The sequence below is a fragment of the Anabas testudineus genome, chromosome 5 (assembly GCF_900324465.2).
Source record: "Anabas testudineus chromosome 5, fAnaTes1.2, whole genome shotgun sequence".
In the NCBI taxonomy this organism is placed as follows: domain Eukaryota; kingdom Metazoa; phylum Chordata; class Actinopteri; order Anabantiformes; family Anabantidae; genus Anabas; species Anabas testudineus.
Genome location: NC_046614.1, coordinates 21504379 through 21530576, shown reverse-complemented (window position 1 = coordinate 21530576; position 26198 = coordinate 21504379). Strand labels below are relative to the sequence as shown.

At 39.0% G+C, this 26198-nt stretch overlaps 2 protein-coding genes across 2 annotated transcripts; one reads left to right on the top strand and one right to left on the bottom strand.

The window, feature by feature from the left end:
- The first annotated feature begins 1061 nt into the window (after positions 1-1061).
- nmur3 (neuromedin U receptor 3) lies at positions 1062-5386 on the top strand. Its single transcript, XM_026349259.1, has 2 exons — positions 1062-1982; positions 4956-5386. The coding sequence occupies exons 1-2, from the start codon at positions 1139-1141 to the stop codon at positions 5384-5386; spliced, it is 1275 nt and encodes a 424-aa protein (XP_026205044.1). The 5' UTR covers positions 1062-1138.
- A 2115-nt stretch (positions 5387-7501) lies between these two features.
- lactbl1b (lactamase, beta-like 1b) lies at positions 7502-23535 on the bottom strand. Its single transcript, XM_026348957.1, has 9 exons — positions 23427-23535; positions 23368-23389; positions 17845-17923; positions 16352-16523; positions 15225-15331; positions 13737-13894; positions 11072-11319; positions 10053-10158; positions 7502-8641 (listed from the first exon to the last, which is right to left on the bottom strand). The coding sequence occupies exons 3-9, from the start codon at positions 17902-17904 to the stop codon at positions 7663-7665; spliced, it is 1830 nt and encodes a 609-aa protein (XP_026204742.1). The 5' UTR covers positions 17905-17923; positions 23368-23389; positions 23427-23535; the 3' UTR covers positions 7502-7662.
- Between the last annotated feature and the right edge of the window lie 2663 nt (positions 23536-26198).

The window sequence follows — 26198 nt, the reverse complement described above, 5'->3', positions numbered from 1 at the left end:
ATTAAGTTAAAATGTGGTAGATATCATCGCTGTATTTCCATGTTGGACTATTTTAACAAACACACTCGACATTTAATCAATTCCTCTTGATTTCTTCTTAAAGATACTAATTTAAATGGCGAGTCATGATTTCCATTTGAAATATTAGGGAAACATTATACAGAACAGTATTTAGGGTTAATTCCAACAATGCAGCTTATACAGTATTAGTTACATAACCTTGGATTTGATGCATGAGATGTGGCAACATAATTAACCTTTAGATGAAGTCAGCAGCGTGGATCAGTGCAGTCTGCGTAATGGCAATTATCCAGCTGATGAGAGTGATGTGAGCACAGTTAATGTGACAGGAGAAGGACTTCTCCTCAAACCCACAGTGGGAATGTGCCATTTATTATTATCTGCCGTGGCCAATAGGGAATTTATTTAGTCACAGTCAATGATACCCTGAAAAGATTTCTTTTTAAAATATTAATTAATATTGTTTAATATGTTTAATTTTAATGCTTTGCTGTGGGTTGAAGAGCTGGAGTCTCCTCATGTGAGAATAGAAACAGAAAAAGTAGTAATTTAGTTTTAAAGTGAATATCATTTTCTTTTAAGGTCGAGGTGACTAAATCTGAATTCATCTGTGTACAGCTTCAAAGTGTGTCTTTATTTATTCTGAGTAATGCATTTCTGCACCAGGTGGTCCAGGTATTATCAGGCTAACAGGGGTTTGCTTTGAAAATGTTTGGCTGCCAACTACCCGCTGCTGTTTATTTCCCTGAAAATGAAGCATTTGCTGCTCTTTAAGACCTTTAGGCTGCAAACTTCCATCTGTTATAATACGGTATATGTAGAGGTGAAACGATTAGTTGGGAATAAATACAAACTTTTTTAATAACCGAGTTTCAGAATTGAGTTATCGTTAAGTGTTCTATTGCAAAATATGTGAATTGAATTGAAGTCTTTATTTAGGGTGTAATTTATTCTTGGGCCTCAGATGAAAAGTGTTTTGTGTAACACCTTTGATTCATCACAGGACGTTAATTAAATGCTATTTTTATGTTTCATCTTTCTATTTTCTGGCCCTCAGTGTTGAACAAACCCTGAAAGGATGTGCTGACAGCTCCTGTTGGACCAGCTCTCCTCTGAAATGGAGCTTTCTTTGCAGGGCTCTTCAAACATATCCAAACTGTGTGTCAACACCACCATGCCACTAAATGCCACAGGGAATTACACCAATGACCAATTCACTGAAGTGAACCTCTTTGAAATCCTGGGTCCTAAACGGTCTCCCTTCGTCCTCCCGGTGACCGGTGTTTACCTTCTCATCTTTCTCACTGGCTTATCTGGAAATCTGCTCACATGTGCAGTGATAGCAAAGCACAAGAAGATGCGTAACCCCACCAACCTTTACTTGGTAAGCCTGGCTGTGTCGGACCTCCTCGTGCTTTTGTTCGGGATGCCCCTGGAGATTTATGACCTGTGGCAGAACTACCCATTCCCATTCGGCGAGGGGGGCTGCCTCTTCAAGACCTTCCTCTTTGAGACCGTCTGCTTCGCCTCCATCCTTAACGTCACAGCTCTGAGTGTGGAGAGGTACATAGCTGTGGTGCACCCGCTCAAAACACGATACCTGTCAACTAACCAGCATGCAAAGCGGGTCATCACCATTGTGTGGGTGGTATCGATGATCTGTGCCATCCCCAACACCTCACTGCATGGCATCTTCTACCTTCCAGAGAGAATGGAGGAGTCAGCCATCTGCACTGTGCTGAAACCCCTGTGGATCTATAACATGGTCATGCAGATCACCACAGTGTGTTTCTTTTTCGTACCCATGGTGGTGATTAGCATGCTGTACCTGGTGATGGGCCTTCACCTGGGCAGAGAAAAGCGGCAGCCCAGCAGGAGCCTGGGAAAGAACTGTAGTGGCAGCACACGAAGGAAGATCAGCATGGAGAACGGCCGCAGGAGACAGGTCATCAAAATGCTCTGTGAGTGTTTTTCCTTTCTTCCCTTAGAAACTTTTAATTGTTCTGAATGACACAAGATTGTCTGGTCTTTGCAGGGATCATTTGAATTCTGAGAAGAGTGCTTTTAATTCACATCCTCTAAGTTTCGGAGCGTGATGAGATTTCACATACAACTTTACCTCCACGTTTTATAGACAATTTATTTCTTTGTACAAACTTGTAATTCTAAATCATCGGTTAATTGATCATCTGAAAACTTTCAACATATGCGGTAAAGTATTTGGGAGTCCAGTAGGAGCAATTTAAAGGCCATAAAATATTATTTTTTCATCCAGGTTCTTTATGTGACGCCAAAATCAAATCACTACTAGTACTTTTCAATGAGATTTTAATGTGTTTATGTTTTAATCTGCACTTTTCTCACCAAGTTTGAGTCGGTAGAGACCTGATGAAAATAAAAAAACCAATCATGCAACATTGAGAATTAACATTACAACAGGATTCTGATGACAGAGTGGTTCTAGCTTAAACTACACTTCACCTTTTATTCACACTTTTATGACGTGACACTTAAACCTACACAAATAAAACTATATAAATATAACAATATATACATAAATATTCAAAAGAGGTAATTAAGACAAGAAAAAACAGGTTGTATCTAAATAAAAAATACAAAACAGAAACTAATTACTGTATTAAACTGTACCTGTTGCTAACAAAATCACAAATCTAACTAAACAAATCCTGTATAACAAAAAGAGAAGAGAAGATTATCACAATATTGCACTTTAAACAAACAAATAAGTTGCACAGCTGCCATCTAAAACCTGACTTTGATGCAAAGTCACGAATTACATCGTCATACAAAATCTGCCCACAACTGCTGGTTAATACAGCAAATCCACTGACACGCTGCCCTGGGCAGCTGCTCATTTTGCCCATACCTCAATCTTCTAGTGCAGACAAATAACAGTGTTTGCTCATATTCTTTATCAATATACTAAAAGTCCAGGTGTTTGCATTTATAGCACAGTTAATTACTTAATTTCATTGCCCAAATAACTCACAAAATTCCTGTTTTATAAAACTAATATGACGACTGTGTTAGCAAACTGTTGCTTATTTATAAATCTATATGAATAGTTGGTGCAGCTTCATTATTCCTCTAGCTCTAGTTTTTCTCTCATTGGCCTTGATGCTAAATGTTCTGTTAAGTTCAACCAGCTGGTCGCTGTTTATATCTGTCCACCATTTGGTGCTGAGAAGGTACTTTTTGTCTTTTTTTTTTTTTTTTTTGGCTGAAAACAGACGCCTGCTTCATGCTGGAAATGTTGATGAGCAACAAAAGCTGTAAAATGCTCCACGGAGCTGAGAAGAACTACAGTGTTGGGTGATAACACCCTTTATCATTAATGCTGAGTTTGATCCAAAAGCTCAGTTGACACAAACTCACATGTACTCACTGCTCATATAAACCGATGAAATGTGTCAGACTGAGATAGAAAATGTGGAAGTACATGTAAAAATATGCAAAAATATATTTTAGTTAGTGTAAAATCAAATTGTTTCAGTGAAGGTTTGCAACAAGATAATAAATAACAGTAATAAATCTGCTTCCACCAGTGTAGAATAAGATGACTTTTCATGTTTTTAAGCTTTAGTTAATATGGAAAAAGGAAAAAAAAATCTGTATGTTAGGAGCTTTTAAACACACAAACCACACCAACTCACTTTCTCTCTCTCTGCAACAACAAAGTGATAAATGTTTGCCACATTTATAAATATCCTGTCAGTGCCTGGAGTGCCACCAGTCTTCCAACAAAGCGGTTGGTTAACTTGATGCCATATGTCCACCGTCAGAAACAGCCAAACTGCCTGTGTCTGCAGCACCTTGTTCAGCATTATGCATGCATTATTCAGAGAGGAATGCCAGAGCACTCCATCAGCAAATGATGCGGAGCATCATGTGCAGCCAGTAACTGACAGGGAGTGAAATTACTCTACAATAATAAAAAAATATTTATTTTTGATATGTTTTTTTTTTTTTTTTTTTACATCTTTGTGAATATGTGTGGGCTTTTATATACTGCAAGTGCACAAGACTAAATATTTGATCTTTTATTCCACATCAATTGGTTTTTAAATTGTTGTATTTGTTCTTTGGGCTTCCTTCTTTTGTGGATGGTGGTTTAAAGTCACAGTATGCAACATTTGCTGAGTAATAACAGAATAATGGCACACAGAATTTCTATTTTTATGTTTTTTTAAAAGACGTCATTATAAAACAACACGACTGAGTACAGTTTACACAACTGGCTATTGAACGTTAGTGGTTTTCAATCTGTGGTCCAGCAAGCCCCTTAAAGACCAACACTGTAAATCTATCAGTTAATGACATCATACATTTGGAAAAGCAACAAATGAAGATAAATGAAAAAATAAATAAAACGGACTGCTCCACGTACTGCTCTATATAATTTAAAATTATTTCTCTTTTTTAATAATAATAATAATAAAGAATTTGATATTTTTTGGTCTCTAACAGTTATTTAGAACGAGTTAAGTGGAACACAGGAACTGAAAACTGAACTGAACTAAACTGAAATCTGAAATGTGTCAAGGGGCCCCAACAAGAGACAGCCATTTAAAAAAGAACCACAAACCTAAAAGGTTGTGAATTACAGCTTTACTCTTTTTAAATGCATATCAATATTTTGTATGGTTTAAAATGTTAAAATGAAAATCCACGAGTAAACGTATCAACATTAAACTAAAAATTGTACTTGAGTAAATATACTTTGTTCCTCTGGTCTTGATCCTGACATGCATGTCCAGTCTTTTTAGCACTTGAACCTGGTTTTTCCCCTCTGAGCAGCTTTTCTGTCTCTGCCTCATTAGATCTTTGTAGTAAAGGTTCATGAAATAAATAAAGAAAAGTAGGAAAGAGAACTTGTTTAAATATTCTTGCCTTTCTCTGGCCTCCTCCTCCAGCAATTGTGGTGGCAGTGTTTGGAGTCTGCTGGGCACCCTTCCACATCGAGCGTCTCCTGTGGAGTTCCATCAGCCAGTGGACAGACTTGATGCACAACATTTATCAGTATGTTCACATCCTGTCTGGCGTTCTCTTCTACCTCAGCTCTGCAATCAACCCCATCATCTACAGCCTGCTCTCCACACGCTTTAGGGAGTGTTTCAGAGAACTTTTGTGCTCCCAGGCAGAAGACAACAGCTCAGTTAGAGACTCTCCTCCTTTCCCTAAAATTTTACTTGATCCCTGTGTGTCCAGTTCCAGAGGTCAGGCTGAAGGGAAGGACTCCAATGCTTTCGTCCCTTTGTTGAATCCTAACATGACACTGAGCACGGACACAGCAATTCTCACCTGTGCATGTAAAGAAACCACCTGCAAGACCTCTGTGTTTTGACTGAGATTTAATTTGAATACAAGCAGCAGAACCACTTTGAAGGACTAGTTTTACATTCTGCCACATACCCTTATTCGCTCTCTTGCCAAGAGTTAGAGCATCAATGCCCCTCACGTGTCTGTGTGGTAAATATGAAGCTGCTGCTAGGGGATGTTAGCTTAGCATAAATACTGGAAATCTGGTTTTAACCAAAGGGGAATACTTAACTTTCCATTAGCTGCCTTAAGATTCTGCAGAGATATAATTAATTAGCTAGAATTTAGTTTTGCTTGTTGATAAAAATTCTTAAATTGCTAGCAATCCACATTGTCTAAGAAACAGATATGAGATGTCTGTTCAGCACACAAACAACAACTAACTGCTTAATCTGAATAAAGCTTGGCATCAAACAAAGTGAAGTTTGGGGAAACAGTCAAAGGAGCTCAACACGGGTTGAAACAGCAAAATGAAATAACTTATTTTTATATTTCTGGCCTTAACAAATGCCAATTTCCACATCTGCTCGTGTCTCTAACTCTTCAGTAGAAAGCAATAAGTGATATTTTTCAAAATGTTGAACTATTCCTTTACGCTTACATGTCATTAAAGAGCTTGTACAGACACTTTGATTAGGTTTGTTTATAATTTAACAGTGCCTGCACCTTCCACCTGCTGTCTTAGAAGCCGTCTGCCTGACTGGGTGAACCCAGCTGGAAAGTGGGACAATCAAATCTGATGTGAATGTTGACATATTGTATTGATTTTATTTTTGTTGTTGTTTTTGGAAAATGTATGTATTTGCAGAAAGCAAAAACAGGTCAAATAATACTCAGTGTTTCAGTGGAACCTCCAAACAAAGAATGTAATGCTTTGCTGTGAGCTTTTCCTAATCTTGTTTTATCTGTTGTTTCATGACCAGACATCATGTACAATACATCATTTGATAGACTGGTAAGCTCTTGTTCATTGTGATTGCAAAGATAAAATTTAATTTTCACTAATGTGCAATGCCTAATTTAAACAACACAAATAAATGTCTCTGGTGTGCACAAATAGCAGTTTTGCCTGGTTATGTCTGACGCTTTGTTTCTTTGATTGAAATATGAACCTCACATAATGCTGAAGAGTCGGATCCATTGCCCTGGTTACATTCTGTGATTTTTGCTTTTCTGGCGGCTGCATAAGTCTCGAGCGACATCTTGCCCAAAATAACAAGTCTCAACAATGGCAGAGAATCAGCATATACACTGTAATTTGCATGTTATTGGTACAGTTTTGTTCCAGGATGGTTTACATTTCTGCACGACCTTAATGATTTATTTTCCCCACTGTTCATCGTAATGAGCTTTAATCTGTGAGCTGCTAAAACAGTACACGGCATAGTTGAATGCCAATTTTAATATTTCCTCCCTCGCTGTGAGATATATTATGTTTGTCTTTTAGGCAGGATTGTATTTACATTCTTTCGATTCCTCTCATTGCACTTGATGCTTTTGAGAATAAACAGTTTCAACATCCATTACATTTCCTTCACCTCCCCAGTCAGTCTAATATAAAAGGTAAAACTGATTTTTTTAAAAATACACTTGAATCTATAATTTTCCTGCAACAGTCAGAAGCGTGGTATTATTCATGTTGGTGATTTTCAACAGTTCAACATTATTCAGGGATTACACAGCAAAGAGTCTCGCAGGCAGCCAAAAGCCTCTGTCCTTAATCGCCTCTCACTGGGGAGCCAAACTATTTTGCATCTTAGTGAGATGTAAGTGCATGATTACTTACATTAAATCAGCTGTTCTATATAAAGGATATTACCATTTAAAAAAAAAAAAAAAAAAAAGAATGTGCATGTTTTATTTTCACCAGAAGATATGCAAAATATGTATGAGGCTTGGAAATGAAATGCATGTAAATGAAGAGTTTGTTGTCAACCAGTGTTCTGATGAAATCTCAAGGGCAGAAGAGACCAAGACAATGTGAAAGAGGTTCAAATGAAGGCAGAAAAAAAAAAAGTCCTTTGTCAACACAATGTGAATGTTCAGTTAGGAGGTGTAATGAAGAATCTGTGCGAGGAGGATGGATAATACATCATTTGAAAGAGAAATTAATTTATTCTCTGTGCAAGACATTATACAGCTGTGTGAATCTAACACCCTCCCCCTCTTTGTTCTCTGTAAATCAATGTGGCTTCCACAACGACCCAAATTTTTCCATTTAGTCTTTCAGTATTCAGAGCATTCCTCATAAATCCCAAGGACATGCCATTTGTCTCTGGGCCACGGCATTACTGCTGCAGCTCAGCTCGAGAAGGATGGCCTGTGGGCTATTCTGACCACATTGTACGTGTTCAGTCCTGGTGCATCAAAACCAGGAGACAAACCTCGCTTGTCAAATGTGTAGAAGTTAAATAATTGGCCGTCTTGGGCTTCCAGTGACACCGAGGCCGAGCCTACCCGCAAAACACAGGGGTACTCTTTTTCAAACACCACTCTGAACACCCGGTCGACCAGGTAGTTGAGCTTTATTGTTCTGTACTTCTCTGGGATCAGCTCTTCAATCTGAGGGCCAAACTGCTGCATGATCAGAACCCCGTCAGCTCCGACTTTTATCTCGTAGAAAGTAATGTTGCTGTAGGTGAAAAAGCCGACATAAGGTTCTGGGTTTGGGGGAGGAAAGAGGACCCTCTTGGCCTCTCTAAAGGCTTTTTCTATGGCAGGGATGATGCTGGTGTAGGCTTTGGAGACCACATCCTGGTTCTGCAACCGGCTGCCAGCCATAAGTACCACCAGACCGAGCTTCAGTCTGGGCACCAGGGAGAATGTGGCCGAGTAGCCATCCAGATCCCCATCTTTACGCACCATTTCATAGCCCATCAGCTCATTCACCTCCCATGGTGTCCCGGTACGGTTGGCAAAGTAGTCCTTATCGCATCTGAAGAGTGGGGTCAGCATGATTTTCAGTGAGTCTGGCTCCAGCAGCTTGCGGTGATAAGCTCCCAGCAGCATCATGGAGAGCTTGGCCAAGTCTGCCGCAGTGGAGAACATCTGACCTGAAGGTCGATACCAGCCCAGGTCATAGAGAGGGGCTGGTTTTCCATTGGAATACACTCCTACAGCCATCTGAGTCTGCAGGCCTGGGGTAATGTCGAAGCCGGTGTCCTCCATCCCCAGCCGGTCCAGGATGTTGTCAGTGATCCACCGCTGGTAGTCGATGCCGGCCACGCGCTCAGCCATCACATGAGCCAGCAGAGAGAAGGCGAGGTTGCTGTAGTGACATCTGGAAGGAAGAAAGTGGGAAATTTAAGTTAATGTAGAAAATAAAAGGAGCATTTAACAAGTGGAAAACCTGCATCTATCTTGAATGAAGAGTTTGAGAGACATTTTGTTAACAGTTTGACAGAAGAGGCCTCTTCTCTGCATACAGCCAGCAGCTGGTTTAGCTTATCTCAGTCAATCTTAGAACAAAAGCTGGGAGACACAGCTACATCAGCTTACATACCAGCAGCTCATAATTAGTTTAATCTATACAACTAATCTAAATAGCCTTGTGGCTTTGATTTCAAATTTATAGCACAGACAAAGTAGTAATGATGTTCGAACTCTTAGCAAGAAAGTGAAGAAGCAAGTTTTCCTCAAACGTTAGGTGCAGCAGTGGCCTAAGGGTGAGATGAGAAGGCCGCCGGCTTTGTGGTGCCCTTGAGCAAGTTAATGCTCCAGTGGGACTGCTCATCGACCAGCAGGTTGTTGGTCACTGGAAACACCTCGGGGTGGGATGTGTTTATCCCACCCAGAGGTGGGATAAACACAGTTTATAATAATTACTGAACATTATTTTATTCTGTTAAGAAAAAACTAAAATGTAAAAATAATGTTAAGATCAGTTTGATGCATTACTAGGGTTGGTTTAAAGGTAGATGTCTACTACTACTTAACAACAAGACTGCACGTCACTTTTCCTGGTCAGGAAATAGTCTGGCACAAAGCTCCCGGTAGAAACGTGTTGTTTTTCATATGTTGTTTTGTAGAGGTGCTTGTACAGTGAGTGGATCGTATTATCTTTGGAGAGAACCAGGCTACGTGGTTCTTCAGATTTTCACTCTGATCTAAGGTGAGTGGCTGGTAGATGTAGCTTCATATTTATTGTACAGGAATGAGAGTGGCAGCAATTTTCTCAACAAGAAAGCAAATAAGTATGTTTCCCCAAAACTATTGCTTTGAAAGGCAAAAGGTAAATCCTCTGCAGATTTAAAAAGAAACAGGATGTGGTGTCTGAGATATGAAAATTTCATTCCAACATGTTTTTTATTTACTCTGTAATAAGTACAGACAGATGCAGTCAAGTGTGACAATTAGACTTGACATTTAATCAGTTAACCTCCTCAGGTAAAAACAGAACAGGAAGTATAGCATGTTTCCTGTCAATCACATCAGGTCTGCTGTAGGTAACCGAGCACTTCAGTGTTAATTAAGTTAGTCTCATCTACCTGTGAATTCATGTAGATGTCAGAACATCGTTCTAAAACGCTGCAGATCAGATCAGTTTGAGTTGGTGTCGTGTTAGAGAATAAACATTCAAACTATGCAGTAAATCTGCTTGTACTAAAGTTCATCACATACCATTTCAATACTATTCCAGTGAGAACATTCTTACTGACAAAATGAAATCGAAACAGGAAAACAAATCCTACTTGGTCCCCGGGTCTGCGACAAGGACATCATCTTGTAGCAGATTGATTGCAGATTGGGTTTTTCCTTTCCAAAGCAGATTTGTGGCCCGGAGCCTCCTGGGCAGGCCTGGATAAACCCACAGTAAAACAGTGTTGCAGTACAATAAATAAATACAACTACTAAATAAAAAGCACACATAGAAAATGATTTGCATTTGTCTGTGGTAAATATTTCTTCTTCTCCCCTTGCCCCCGTTTGTTTCACTCAAGCCCACATGATTAATATGTTCAGCTCTAACATCTCCACGATAAGCAGAGACAGGAAGGTTATTTAGAGATTTATGACCCTTCTTGCTCTGGCAGTTTCATCTTTTAGCTTAATGACATTACACAAAGTGAAATGTCACAAACTCAAACACTTCTTCATGTAAACAAGCACCAGTTTATGCATAAACGCACGTCATTTGTCGTGTGGATCTAAAGTCTCAACTGTTAGTTTTTGCATGATCAGTCTAAAAACCAGAGATTTTAAATGTAATATAAAAGCATTAACTGTTACGTTTGGTGTTAACCTAAAGTTACTGATTCATTTTCTGTTAATTGATTGATTGAAGACTTAATTATCACGGCTCTAACATCAGTAAATAAAAAGAAGCAAATCTCCAGAAACCTTCTAAAGTAAAGAGCAATCTGAATGTTTACAGAAACCTTTTCTGTTTGTTGATGTTTATTCGACTGTTACGTTCCAGCTCAGTTCTTGTGGGCTTACTGATTTCTACATTCAGCACAACAATTATAAATAAAACATCTACAGTTTCTCGAACGCAGCTCCATTTTTTAAAGATTGGCTGATAGAAAAGAGGCTACAGAAGTTGTACTGTAGATTTACAGTAAGACCTAAGGGATCCGCAGTAGTAAATGCGATTAGATCTTCGAGCCTTGCATCATATTACAGCAGCTGGCTCTCTGGTGAGGTTAGACACTCGACTTTCTGGAGTTAAAATGACTTAATCCTAATCCACTGTATGTGCGGTATGTACCTGAGAGCTGACTGGCCATCCTGCGCAGGGTGACCGAGGAGGAGCGGATCTGAACCTCCCCACTGTCCAGAAATATCAGGCCATCTGTCACATATTTCAGCTCAGAGTCTCGCGTCTTCCCCAGAGGGTTTTTGATGGTGAAGTTATCCACATATTTCTCCAGTGGGTCATCGAGGGAGCCAATCTTTCCATCCTCCCACAGTCTGTACAGCATCAGTGTCGGGAAGATTTTGGATAAGCTGGCAATTCTGAAAGACAGATAACCGAGCAATGCAATCATTTTTAAATCTGAAAATACTTTCCAAATGTCTTTATGTTGGCACAAACTCGTGTCCCTCACTGCTTTGTTTTTTGTATTATTTGTTTTTCTATCAGTTCCCCATTAACACATCTTTTTGAACCAGGCCTTCTGTCACTTTATTCAATAAGTGTGTTTTCCAAAAATGTCAAAAACTTGAGAGCCTACAACAAATTCTTACACAATTATAATAGTCAAAAGTATAAAAGTAACAAATACGAAGACGCACAATATTTCCAAGCTGATAAAACACAAAGTAATAGTAGTAATGATGCAGCAGGACAATGAGCCCTAATACAGAAGTAAATCTACTACAGAAAGATTTTAGCATTTTAAAATCCACCTTTTGAAGTGCTGCAGTCAGAGCCCAGAGCCTCAGCCCTACAGAATAAGCTCAGGAGAGCTGTTCATGATAATATCAGTATAACAATGTGTTCAGCTACAGAAAGCACTTTTTTGATGTTATTACTGCCAGAGGTGGTTCAACCAGTTAATAAATGACTTTTCCCACTGTATTGTAACTGTGGTTTATCAGCTTAGCAACATTGTTTTTGTTAATATTCAGCTTTGATGAAGGTCACACCACCTTTCTTAGCAGATTTATGCAGAAAACCAGGAAACATTTTTGCCACTGTATCCTTAAACCAAACCAAGACAAGTGAGAAATAACATAAATATTTGGGATTTCTTTTTGGTAAGAGTAACAGTTTCTGACGTTGGCCTGTGGTCTTACTGAAAACTAAGTTTTGTTTATATATCAAAACCACAGATTTTCACACATGACTGACAACAAAACACTAAATTTGACATAATTCAAATCCGTCTATGTTTACTTAAGCATGATGCATGAAAAGTTTATATGAACTGTAACAACACAAAACAAACAAAAACGTTATGGGGGGGGGTTGTAAATCTAATGGTTTTCTATTCAAACCATTTTTTTTTTTAACTCATTGAAGTATGCAGTGCCTTGATTTCAAAGGTTGGTGCTCCCGCTGAAAGCTCAAAAGGCTGCGTCTGAACAAAACGGAACTGGGAAAATTATTTAAATGGTCACATCAGGCATTTAAGGAACAGCTGTGAATGAGTCAGAGCGCATACAATCCATCTGAGAGCACTCAATAAATCTTTATGCATCTTCTTTTAAATTGTACATCTTAGTGTAGAGGTAAATGTGTGCTACAATGCACACAGTATCAGCAGTGCGTGACTGGTAATTGGTTGGGACTGTGCCATAAATGAGGTATGTTAGCCTACCGTATGTGTTCTAGTCATAGTAATAGGACATTTATATAATTCGTTATTGATTTTTTGCAGACTCCCTAAGTACGGGGATGATCCCATTCATCATCTGCATCCCACAGATTTAACACCAACTATAATTTATTGCTCCTATGGCTCTGGAAGAGTTTCATTAGGTCTGAGAACACAACCCTTGATCATGTCATGTTTTCAAGAAGATGCCACATTTTCGCCAGAAGGTCTGCTTTACAAACATGAGCAATGGACAACGAAGGACTAATGAGAGACATTAAGCTGTGTTAGTGCAATAAGAAGAATCTACATGAGGATGGGTAAGAAATGGTCAGCACTTCAAGCAGTTATACTGGTGGTTCATGAGGCTTAGCAGACACCATTAAGTGCAAACTCTGTTAAGAAAGGCGCTATAGAACATGTACTGACATGATGACAAGTTGTTCTCACAGTGGACAGATGCAGTACTTAAAGGTTTTGTTGGGACTTGCAACATGGTGTCTAATGCATTAGCACCTTATTCCCTGAGAGACTCGGCTTTAGAACCAAGAAGTTTATTATTATCAAGCTCACATGGGAGGGAAGTTGTGAGGAGACACATGAATGGAAAATGCACACAGAATGTCAGCAACATGACTGGCAAACACAGACTTTCCAAATTGAGGTCACATGCAGAGGGTTTCCCGGCTCGCTCTGTGCGCTGAGGGTTTGTCGTACTTTGAGTGACTGGAGAGGCACAAACAAAGGCAGCTCAGAGAGAGAGAGAGAACCATGCATCGTTGTTTGGCATTGATGAAGAGGGAGAGGGGATGCTAACACAAAGTGATCTTCACTGTGGAACCTCATTCCAGAGAGTGTACTGAACTGTGGACGGAATCGCTTGATGACAAATGATCTCAGCTCAGGCTTTAGTTTTGCAGTTTCACTAAGCTTGGAGAATTTTAAACGATTTTTTAAATTTGAATTACTTTATCGATGCCAAAGGGGAAATTTAGTACACATCAGTGATGGTGTTGCAGTCTGGCAGGTTGCTCCTTGATATGCTAGTAAAGATGGTTTATCAGTAGTGACATACAGTATGTGATGTACAGTAGGTTTCAGTGCAGCACTCACCTATAGATTGTGTACTCGTTCGGTGGTCCTGACAAGGGGTCGCTGGCGTTTCTCTTTCCAAAGTTGCCTGTCCACAGAACAGTGTCATTTAAAATCACAATGGCCGACAGAGCAGGAAGGCTGATTGGGTTGATGCTCTGTCGAAGCAAAACATCCACCTGGAAGAGACACGACCTGATGTGAAACATCGTATGCCCCGTTGACAACCTTTATACTGAGACATGTTGGCCAGGTCAGTAGCCTCCTTTTTTTAATAAACTATTTAACTCATATTTACTGATTCATGCTTCTACTTTAATAAGAAATCTCTCATAAGTAATGAAAATTGCTTCTTGTTGCAACTAATCTTTTAAACAGTATGTTGCTGTGCAGCCATAGGCAGTAATGTAGCTCGGTATAGTTTTGATATACTTGAATTTTACTTCACTACTTCCATGTTTTGCTGTGTTATGCTTCTACTCCTCTGCTGCTTCAGATGGCCATACTGTACAGTTTGATTTTAATTTTTCCCTAATTATATAAGAAACATTTAAACAACCAAAACAGAATTGTACAAACACAACAGATGAACAGGAGCAGAACTTTATTTTTCCCCACATTAATCATCTTATAACACTTTAGATTCCTCTGGTGACTCTGCAGAGGCTTGATGCAGAGACTGCTGAATTGTAAATAGGAACAGTAGTTCCATCATGACCTGCAGCAACAGTAAAACACTGCATGACAGTGATGCATTAGTATTAAGACTATTACAATACATATTACTCACATAGGCCTGTTTCCTGCAGAGCAGGTACTTGCCTTATTATTAATGCCTCAACTTTATAGTTTTACAATTTTAAATACAGAGCTCTTACTTGTTATAAAGTATCGTTAAATCATACCACTGGTAGTTGTACTTACGCTAATTAATTTAATATTTCCATCACTTCGCATCCTAAGAACTTCTTCATGCATAACAAAGCTGTGTGCTGACAAAACACTCAACACGTAACAGGTGGAAAAGTCTGACACTCAAAGAGTTTCTGTTACACATGCAGGTATTGATTGATCAAATAAAACTACTTCGGTGTCTATTATGACTGCAGTAATGCAGTAGGACTGTTGAACAACTGAAAGATGGAAGAAGCTTTTCTCATTACAGAAAAACTGAAATGAATGAATGAAGTTAACATTTCTCTCTTTTTCCCTAATATGCAGCTACGTCTTCACCCACTACTCGACATCCTCAGATTCTTTTAGAAGCTCCAACATGCTGATTAACTGAGCACTCCCTCCTGCTCCTTGTGTATGAAAACAACCTTTTACTTGGTCAGACACTCTGTTTTTCCATCCACTATATCTTTAATCTCCTTCTGTCAAATGCAATGGCATTTGGTGTGAAGGATTACTGTGGCCAGCCTGTAAATTTCCTTTTCCTTTAGTAGGCATGATGATGATAATACAACTGCAGATTTCAATCTGTGCATGGTGAGCAACTCATCTCACCTTTTCTAGAGCCTCTTTCAGACTGGGGATGGGATGCTCCAGTTGCACGGGCTCTGGGAAGCGGGGACACATCATCTCTGATTTGGCATTGCGACCCGTTCCTTCGTCTGGTCAGCAGATAGGAAATGAGAGACGAGAAAGAAATAAAGGAAAAGCAGAGGAACCTGGGATTAGCAGAGGACATTTTAATTCCCTCTTGGTGTCCGATATTTGATGGAATAATGTATCGACGACACAAAAGCCGTCATAATTGGCTGGCTTGGGGCTTCATTAATTTCCGTGCTTCCTGATCTTCCGAGACACAGTTTGACAAGATGTATGGTCAAAAGAAATGCAGCCTGGTCCCTCAGTGAACTCTGGATGACCAGGGATGCTTCAGTACGTTCACTGTAGCTTCAGGCCAGCTTTTATTTTTATTCTAAAGGAAATAGTTGTTGTTGGGACACACAGCACATGTAGCCTGCCGGGATCTCCTGATGATCTTTTGCTTATTTAGAATCAGAGATTCCAAACGTGGGCATTATTTTAGAGACTAAAGTAGATTGTTTGAGAGCAGATTAAATGTAGTAATTATAAGTTAAACTGGATCTAAAGCATCACTAGTACAACTAAATACATTTTCTGCTGCCTGACGTTAGCAATTATTTTTGAGGATTTAAGACGATATAAATAAAAAACATTCACATGTTGAATATTATTATAATTTCATCTACTTTTAAGTACAAGTTCTATCATCTGAAAATATGATCCACTTACTGTCAAGTTCCAACTTACACACGTCTAACTGACTCAGCCTTGAGCTCTTGAACGTGTTACATTTCCAATTACACAAACTTCCAGCTGGCACAATAACGGCAGGTTAATCCTTTATCTCAGAGGGACCAGATAAACATTGTACACATGTAATGAAGAGATTGTTTTATCTGTTAATTACAAGATCTTTATCTCTTAATTATGACAACCTATTGATTATCAGTGGGGAACTGACTGTGGACCTTTGGAGTAACAGATGAAGAAGGAGCTTCAGGTGTTATGCTGCGTTTCAGTGTCAGACGGGGAACTGGACGTCAGTTTCACAGTCACAGAAAAACATCGCTTTCAGGTGAATAATGTCTTCTTGGTCGTACCTGGGAGAACCTTTGGCAGCTGATATTGCCAGAAGAAGCATCCCGTCATCACCAGAGACAGAATGAGGAAGAACACCAAACCCAGCTGGGTCCATTTCACCTTCATCCTGGTGGTTTTCGTGAGCCCTTCAAATTTAACCGTGGCAGTGGGAGCAGCCACAGCAGGAGTTGGCTTTAATACAAAAGAACACACAAGCACGCAATAACAAAACAGGGGTGTAAAAGTGTTAGTGTAAGTGTTAGCGAACAGACCTTCATCTTCATATTATCTTTACAACTAAAGTGAACAGTTAATATACAAGTGTTGCACTTAACAGTACTCACCAGCTGGAGCGTCACAGCCTGGAGTAGCTTGGATTAGAAGTGGCACAGATATCGTCTTTTCATTCAATCATCCTAAACATTTAAGTTAATTCTACTAAACAAGCGACTCCTACACCCCAGAGGCAGTTAATAGTGTCCCGTGCAGGTTTTCCCGAGCAGGAGAAAGGCACAGACACAGACTCCCATCTCTGATTTTTCACTGTAATCGTCTCTCACAATTCAATTTCCTTCCCGTCAGCCACAGGCTGTTGACATCATAATCCCCAGATTTACTTCACCAAAGCGGCCAGGGAAATCTTAATCCCTAATCCTTGTGCATCAAATCACTTCAGTCCAGCTTCGACTTGTGGATCCCACCACCGGGCTGCATCAACTGACAAAGACGGCACCCACTCAGATAAAACAAGTCAGGCTGGGGTGATAGGGAGCGCCTTTTAGCCAGAGCATGAGCTGAAAAGTACAATCATTTGGGTGCGAATGAAGTTGGATCATCTGAATGAGGAAATGACAGACTATTATTGTCGCTTGTGGGCTTAAGGGAATTTATGGTCTAAGATAAGATGCACTCAACTCAACTCCAACTACTACAAGCCAACACAGAGACTGCTCAAAAGTACAACATCTAAGAGACTCACTGAAACGGGATCATTGCAGCCAATAAAAAAATTTGAGTATCAGTTTATCAGCCTAGTTTAAAAATTAAACATAGTTTTTAAAATAATATCTTAAAAAATTTTATTATAGGAACTATGGATTAATAATTAATAATAATTCTAGTCTATAAGTAAAATTCCCAAACTATAACTACCCCAGTATCTACAGCCCACCATTAAATTCTGTTTAACCTCTTGGATGATTTGACATATTTACTTCTAGCTGCTTTCTGAAGATGTGATCCAGTGACCATCAGTCATTAAATCAGCTTAATCCCAAGATATGAATGTTTTTTTTTAAGCTCAGGAATGTATTTTGATGATTGGAGGTATAATGTAGGAAAATGAAGTGTGAACGCAAACTGCGGATGATCCTGGTTGTGTAACCACTGATTGCTGGAGAGCACAGCAGCAGCTTCATTTCTCTCGCAGCGATTTAATGTATTCCTGTGTATGTGTGTGTGTGTGTGTGTTTGAGTTTGCAGTTTGTGTGTGAGGTGACTGTTTTCACCGTACCTGAGCTGGAACTCCGTCCACTGAGGTCTGTCTGAGGACTTTACTCCCCGCCTTGCCCATGTTGACTTCGCTGCACAAGCTGTCACATGAAAACCAAAACAAGCTGTTATAAGTTCGGCACCAGTCCTCTTTGATTTTCTTCCCACATTAAGATAAAGCATTTATAGTAAAAACACATTGTGTATTCTGTGACATTGCTCTTTGTCCATTAGACCCACAGATATTGAATTATAGTAGAGCGGGAGGGGGCGAGAGCAACAATTCTGTGGAAGCTTTTCTTATTCTTGAAGCAGCTTGTGTTACTCTCACATTGTAACAAGGTGACATAACAGACTGACAAACACGACTCATAATGAACTTATAAACAAAAACCATAATGAAATGTCTAGACTGTTTCCACATATGTCATTTTATCTATTGCATGTAGTATTTGTGTCAGATGTCTGTCACATCACTAAGCTTTTGAGTTTCTCTTGTGATAGCAGAGACAGTGATTGCTGCAGTCAAGTCTCCCCTCTCCCTTTCTCCTGAATGGGTCCATGTTTCTTTTTGACAGCTCTCATCAAAAAAACCTGAGGTCTCGTATTAAATAAGCTTCAGCACAAAACATATTGACATTTCTTTCTTTGCAAAAAGGAAAGTACAGGATTGTATAATATAAATGTATTTTTGTGTGCATTATAATCCCATGACAATTGGGACACCTGAATAAAAAATAATTCATTGAATTCACTGCAAGATGACATGATGTCGAGCTGCTGACTGAACAAAAAGACGGGGAAAGTGTTTGAATTGCAGGTGATGTAGGGTTAGGACAGAGGTTCCCAACCCTGATCCTCAAGTCCACCCGGTCTGCTTGTTCTCCAGCTATGCCTGCCCTACTGTACCTACTGCTGATTAGCTCTTGAGGATCAGGTTTGAAGACCCTGGTTCAGCTAACCCCCCCCCCCCCCAAAAATAAAAAATAAAAAAATAAAAAACAACAACTCACATGTGCAATTTAAAATAAGTGTGTAAAATAAGAATGATTAATTGGACAAAATGACTAAACTTAAAGGTGCAGTTAAAAGTTTTGATAGAGAGGGAGAAGCTCAAATCCTACTGAACTCACGATACTACTTTTTCTTCAAAGTACGAGCCATTTCTTTACTGGCACCAGGCGAAGAAAGTTCACAAAGTTCGTTTATGGCGTCTCTGATAAGATAAGTGAATGAAAGTGTGTTGTATATAAACTGTATCATAGAAAACAACCATGAACCTACCTCACATGAATAAAATGAGTCACTATAACGTTTCTGATGCTGCAGCAACATGAAATAATGAAAAAAGAAACATCTATAGTATAGATACCTCAAGTGTAATATGGTCTTGGTACTAGAGTAAATTCGTATTATAGATATTTTTTATGTATACTTTATTGATTTCTTTGATTTCTTTTTATATTTTCTGCCTTGGTTTAAAAGCGCACATTCACAATAGCACTGAGTCATGAGAGTCTATTCATTAAGAAACTAAAACTAAAATGATTGTGGTTGTTTTTGTTATTCTTCAGCAAAATCACTTCATAAATAAAATTCAGGGGCATCTGGCGATGAATGAGCCATTGTGAGAGGCGAGTGAGCTGCTGCATCACAATCCTCAACTTCAATCATAGTATTTATTCATTGGATGTTGTTTTCTTGCTGAATACATAGTTGAACTATGTGTTTACTTTTAATCCTAAAGCAAAGAAGCAAAAGCAACCATGTTGTAGTACACCCTACATTTCATGTATCGAAACCAATAACATTTTCATCCGATATTCAGCACTAGGCTTAAACCTGACCTGGCTTTTCAGTAATTATTAAGCTTTCTGGGGTAATGAGCTGAAAATAGCTGCTGCTGCTTACAGAGCAGCTTCTAAATGTGCTGACCAGACTGCATCAGTTCAGCCATGTCATTATCTTATTCACGTTGACAGCGATGGACTCTTTGCTGAGAATTATGTTTTCAATACATATTTTTCTATGTTATCAGTGTCTGTCACACGTAAAGTGTTTTTACTGCCAAGCTTTTTAGAATGCAGTTTGGATGACGGTTAAAGGGTTTAAAGTGCCACGTTAGCAGCTCTGTGAGGTTGTTTTTAGGTACTAATGTGCGGCGAGCTAACACGCCAACATCCAGCAGGAGATTTTAGTGCTCAGCAGGACATTTATAAGGTCTTAAACACTATAAGATGGTGAGTCAAAAATAAAATCTAGCTGTAGCATGAGACTCAAATTCAGTTTCAATTCACCCAGTGAGTCAAAACTACCCATTGCTGATGGCGTTTCAGATACATGCAGGTTCCCTTTGTTTTCAGTATGTCATGCACAGGCTTTGGCCTTCTGACTGGTTAGAAGTGGGAAATATCACTTCATAGATGCCAGTGCTGACCCCGCTTTAAAATGTGTCTTGAGTTTTTGGAGCATAAGGACCTTTTTTTTTTTATGTTTTTGAAAGACAGAAAAGTTTTAATATCAGGCTTTTCTACATGTTACATCTGAGATAGATCAATAAACATTACAGAGTACTAAACAGAGAACACAAATTACAGTAAGTCACCTGTGTGCATAGGTTAATTTATTCTCTCAATGTATTGGATTTTGCTTTTGGCATCAGAAATCCACTTTCAAGCTCAGCCTGTCCCCCTCCGACAGCCCAAATCTGTTCCCAATTTGCTTTTAACAGAACATCTCCACACTAAGTTATGGAGCATCTACTCCACTATAAAATATTTGTAGAGATGTTACACGCTGTGATTTAACCTAATGGTTATTGAAATGGTTGCAGCTACATGAAATGAAGAATAAATGCTCAAGGCCACAATATATTAGTACTACTGGTACCACTTTGCTGACTGTGGTCAAAAATACTACATCACAGTAGGTCGACTCAAAAACAAAAGGCCTGATTATCCCCCAGTGGAAAAATAGAATGAAATTCAGGCATCTGTTGATGAATGAACCACTGAAGTGGTCAACTACTGATCATGTTCATTATAGATAATAGCTAGCATGCGAACTGTTAATTAGTTGTAAACATAGGATTAAAGTTGACGAGGATGAGGTTTTGCAGGTATTTGGTCATAAAGCAAAGGTGATCAGAAGGTCATTTAAACAGCACTAATCATTCTTAAAGGTGTCAGTGTTCCCATGATTATTTTGGTAATTGTAGGACAATATGTGTTTAGTACCACATGTTTGATAAATATTTTATTAATTAAACAGTTTTTTGCCTTTTACTTTGAGTTCTTCATTCACTCAGTAGTTGTTCTGCCTACTGTGCCATCTCTGATTAAATAAAACTTTAATGATCATTGAAAGAAATGAGGTCATTGTGCCAGTCAGTCAATCTAAAAATTGCAATGTATTCTGCCTCTCTCTCGTCATACTAATCACAAGGCATCTTGTCATGCTGCGACAGTATAAGCAAGGGTATAATTCGGTAATCAAGCCTGGTATTGTGAAGTACAATAGACAATTCAAACATTAACTGACAACAGAAATGATCCAAAGTGGATCATTTCTGTTGCATTGGTCTGGATTTAAATATAGTGTGAAAAATCTTATGTCATTTAAGTGGTTGTTAACTTTAGTGCTGCACATCATAACGCAAATATAGGCAAGATTTCTTTTCTAACGGGATGTAGACATGATGAGACTGATAAGATATTAGCTTTAAAACAAGTCACCTAATCCAAAATGACACGTTTACTATAAAACAGAGTGGTAAATATTATTTCTTACTATAAAACATGTTTCTAAATATACATGTCTGCTGCCAATAAGCAACAATATTGATTTATAATCTCAAGATGTAATAAGGTTTTCTATGACACTGACCTTTTATTATAAATGATCATGTTTATACGCTCACAATAAACGCAGGAAGACATCTACAGCTGCTTAACATTATAGACTTTAAATTGAATTCTACACAACATGCACAAAGCGCCTACTATCCAGACTAGAAAAACATGTTACATAAGCTGTAATGAATCCAGTGTTTCTTTTCTAGGCCACGAAACATCCCACCTCGATTAATTCCTTGTACACTTACCCCAGGTCCTGAATCTATTGATTGAAGTCTCCTTTGACGTGATCAGAAATGAAAAAGACAAAAATATCACACGGTTGTTCCGTCTGGGTTGGAGAGCTTGAAGCGGGATACTGACAGATGTTAGTATCATGGTTATGGCTAAATCCTGCTTGTATCAAACCCAGCGTTTTGGATTAACCATCACAGCCAATGGCCACATCTGCCACGGCGCAGAAAAACGTGTGACCCGTCAGTCTGTGCAGTGTGTGTTTTGTGTGCGTTTGTGCTTTTTATTGTATTTACTGTACTGTACATGGTGTGTGTGGTGGATTTTAGAGGACAAGTTCACTCAACTAAACAAAAAGCCAACTGGTGCTACATGCTGAGCTGAAAATCGTTTTTTCCAAACACACAATGATCACACAGTCCATTAATGAGGTCATGGGTCTGTGAGGTTGCTGGTTTTACATAAAGTACATACTTTAATACGGTAGAGAAGTCTAAAAATACCTTAGATGTGTTCAAAGACCTTTGTGCCTCCCTTGTTCGTCACACTCTGTGAAAGCTTTACTGTTTCACACACTTACTGGTTTGACAATTTTGGAGACGTTTCCTGTAACACACTCACGAAAAGTCAGAATCTAAAGACACCTAAATGAGACCTCTTTGACTCCAACTCTGATTCAGATTTGTAGACGACAACTGACCTAATTATCGTCAATGTTCTCATTTCACATTGAATGGGAACACTGAAAACATCTAATTGTAGGTCAGATACATTTTAATACATGACAATCACAGTTGTGGGCTCAGGTGAGCCTGTTGTCCGTGACAACAGTAATGCACAAAGCAGATGACTAACATGCGATAGCGCTGCCGTACAGTTGGTACTCTTTGTGCCTACAAGCGAACGACCATGACACTTTGGAATTGTACTTTTTAAAAATAATGAAATGCTCTCAGGGCACTTAGAGCAAAATTGGTGAGGGAATAAAAAAAGTAAGCAGGTCTATTGACTGCATGGACTACATTTCAGGCTTTTTTCAAACTGCTGTGCCCACGGGCACTTTAATTATGCACAAGATCAGTGGTTATTAAATGTTGCACAGTGCACTGTACATGTAACACAATTGACTATGCCTCATCTGTAAGATGGATGTCGACCTTTGACCCACTCTGTCCACCATTACATCAGTAATCCTCAGTCTATTCTACTGGAAAATCTACTTCTATGTTTCCCCATTAACAAAGATACTGGTCACGTACATTAACAAAATACTCTATACAACATTTGACCATTCGTAATGGTATACAAAAGGTAACACCTTGATTATTGAAAGTTCACAGGTCATGTTTTTCACATCACAAGACAACATGTCGTACAAAGAAATTCACAAGACAACACATAAATACTCATAATTTAACAAACTTAGAGGATTAAAAGCTAGTTTCATGTTACGTTACCAGTTCAGACAGGAAACGAGACATCAGCATCAACCAGGGAGCAGGCGAAGTTCATCAACGCCTACATGTCCCACAGTAAATCCAGAATCCAGAACAGGTGACAACCAGTCAACCAGTTCCAGTAACAGAATAAGATTAACTGCATGAAAGCAGGAAACTGACACGATGAAGCCCACAACATCCTTAAACAACATGACAAAGGGTCAGCATGGCTGACTGGTTTATATAGCGAGACTGATTGAAGAGGTGCAGCTGCAGGTGAGTGAAGGGGGCGGGGCCAGGTGGAATTGGAGGGAAAATAGAACAAAGGAACTGGGAGGGGCTTAGTAAGTGACCAGGTATGCGAAAATGAGGGGGCCGAGGATAAATGTGACTGTGCAGGAGAAAAATAGAGGAACTGATGTTCATTAACTGTTTATTTAACTGTGATCATGTTAATGTTATGTACTTTAATATTTTTTTTATTTAATAATTTCAGGTTTTCTAGATTAGTGACTGAGAGAACTTCATTGTTTGTTTCTTCCATCTTCCTGTAACAAACTCGCCCAGTTGTTAGTCTGTATTTTAAATATAAACTTTTTAATATAAACTACTGACTTGTACAACACCTTTGCTCCAGCTCCTGTACACGATATCTCACATTTTCTGTGTTAAAAAGTTCACTTTCTGAAGTTGTTGCAGTAATTGTACTTCCTCTGCTGCAGTAGAGGCACACAGAGAGAGGAGGAGAAACAGAGTGATAATGGTGTTAAGCCTAGAGAGAAGAGTATGATTGATGACTTTAAAACAGGTTGTACTGATCTCTAGTGGACAATATATGCACTACAAGTCTTTTGTTTACTTTTTCTTTACTTCATACAATCATATGCAAATGCTGACCTTGCTGGGTGGGGCAGCTTCAGTATTATAAATGGGGATGACGTTAGGTTCTGATATATCTGGATTTATTTTAATGTCCTGTCCTAAAAGGTTGGAAAAGATGACTGTGGTGATGAAGCTCCCTGTGGTTCCTTTGATGAACATGAAAGTCAGAACTAGTGAAGATTCATCTGTTTGAAAGAACTCATACTTTGAACAAACTGATTGATTTGGATGGTCTCTGCGCCGTCATTACCTCGTTTCAAGTCAAAGGACATATTAACCACGGCATCAGAGGTTTAAACAAACTGACATTTCCATTCTCACCTTAAATGTATAAAGTCAAAATGTAATTTCAAAGAAATGAATACATCTCTAATTTAGATATTTAGTAACTAACTGTTTAATATCTGGACACTATTTTTAGTGCTGCACCTTCAGTTCTCAGTTGAGAGAAATGCACAGTACAATTTAGCAGATTTGTTTGCAGAAAGTAAATGAATGAATAAATGTCATTTACTGCCACTATGATACAGTAGAAAATGGGAAAACAGATTGGTAGGTTTAATCTTAATGTTACTTGATGCTTCCACATTTTACTGAGCTGATTTAGCGACAATACTCTCGTGATCTTCATCAAATCAGTCAGTCCAAGGTCACCCTCTCATCTCTGTGTCAAATAAGATAAACCACAGATGCTGTAGATGTCGGACATGTTTTGACAGACATATATGCTGTTAAGCGTAATGAGAGCGGACATTAAAAATGCATCCAGTGCCACAGTGTTTAGTCGTCAAAGACAAGGCAGCAGCGGCTTTCATGCCCAGAAACTCTCACAGTGCTTTTTATAAACATTATTAGAACAGTATCTCTTCCTCTAATGTTAATGTTCTGTCCACTAGATGGCATTAGAGCTCTACTCAGATTCTATAGGACGCCCATATGTCAGTGATTCTCTCACTCGGGAAACTGTGGAGTAGCTCTCAAATACCTCAGACGAGCTTACATCTGCATGTTTCTTGATAAATTAAGAGAAAATAACAAAATACTGTGACAGAAAGGTTGTGTGATGCATTACCGTGAGACTTTATTATAAACATAGAGCTAACTCTCATTATACACCGCATGACTGTCATCTGTTTTCCAGCAGAGCTAAACAGTAAATAACACTGGTGGCTTATGTTGCATTCTGGCCTCCCACCCTCTTTTTTTTATTTGATATTTGTGTGCCAAGTTTTTGCAGTCTTGCCAACAGTTGCCACCAACACAAAACCCACAGGACTTTCCATCCTTGATACAAAAACGCAATCAAGTCACGTCCCTGGGGGAAAGTTGGGGTGCAGCGTCTCGGTTTGAGATGCTCCGTGTATGGCAACAAACTGTTTCACTGTCTGCCAGCATGTTAAACTAGAAGCATTAGAGAAAGGAAAAGTGGAAAATTAGCTAGTACCAATTGCCAAAATGCTCACGTGACTGCAAAACATGGGAGCAATGGTGAGGAAGGCATTCCAGCAAATGCACTGCTGACTGATCTGACATTCAATTTTAGTATCACACACACTCTCAATGTTTTTCTTCTTTACCCACAAACGACATAAGCTCCCCACATAGCACTCCAAAGGTCAGACATGATAATGCAACTATTACAGTGGGTTTATTGAGAGAGAGAGAGGCATCTCCCCTAAAGCATATTTAAGAGAACTCAGTTCAATAAGCACAGCAACTCTCAGACAAACGATCAGCAATCAGACAGCGAGAAATGTATTATAGAGGAGCCTGAATAACCAATTCTCCTATCAGCAGTAGCCTCATTAGAGCAAAATGCAATGCAGCTTAGTGGATCTTTCTCGGTCAACAAGACAAAACACTGCAAACCTTCTTATACTATCAGACTGTTTTCACTTTTTATCCTAATAAAAAAAATCTGAACAAACTTTAACAAAGCATGTCTTTACTGATTCCACATCACCAAT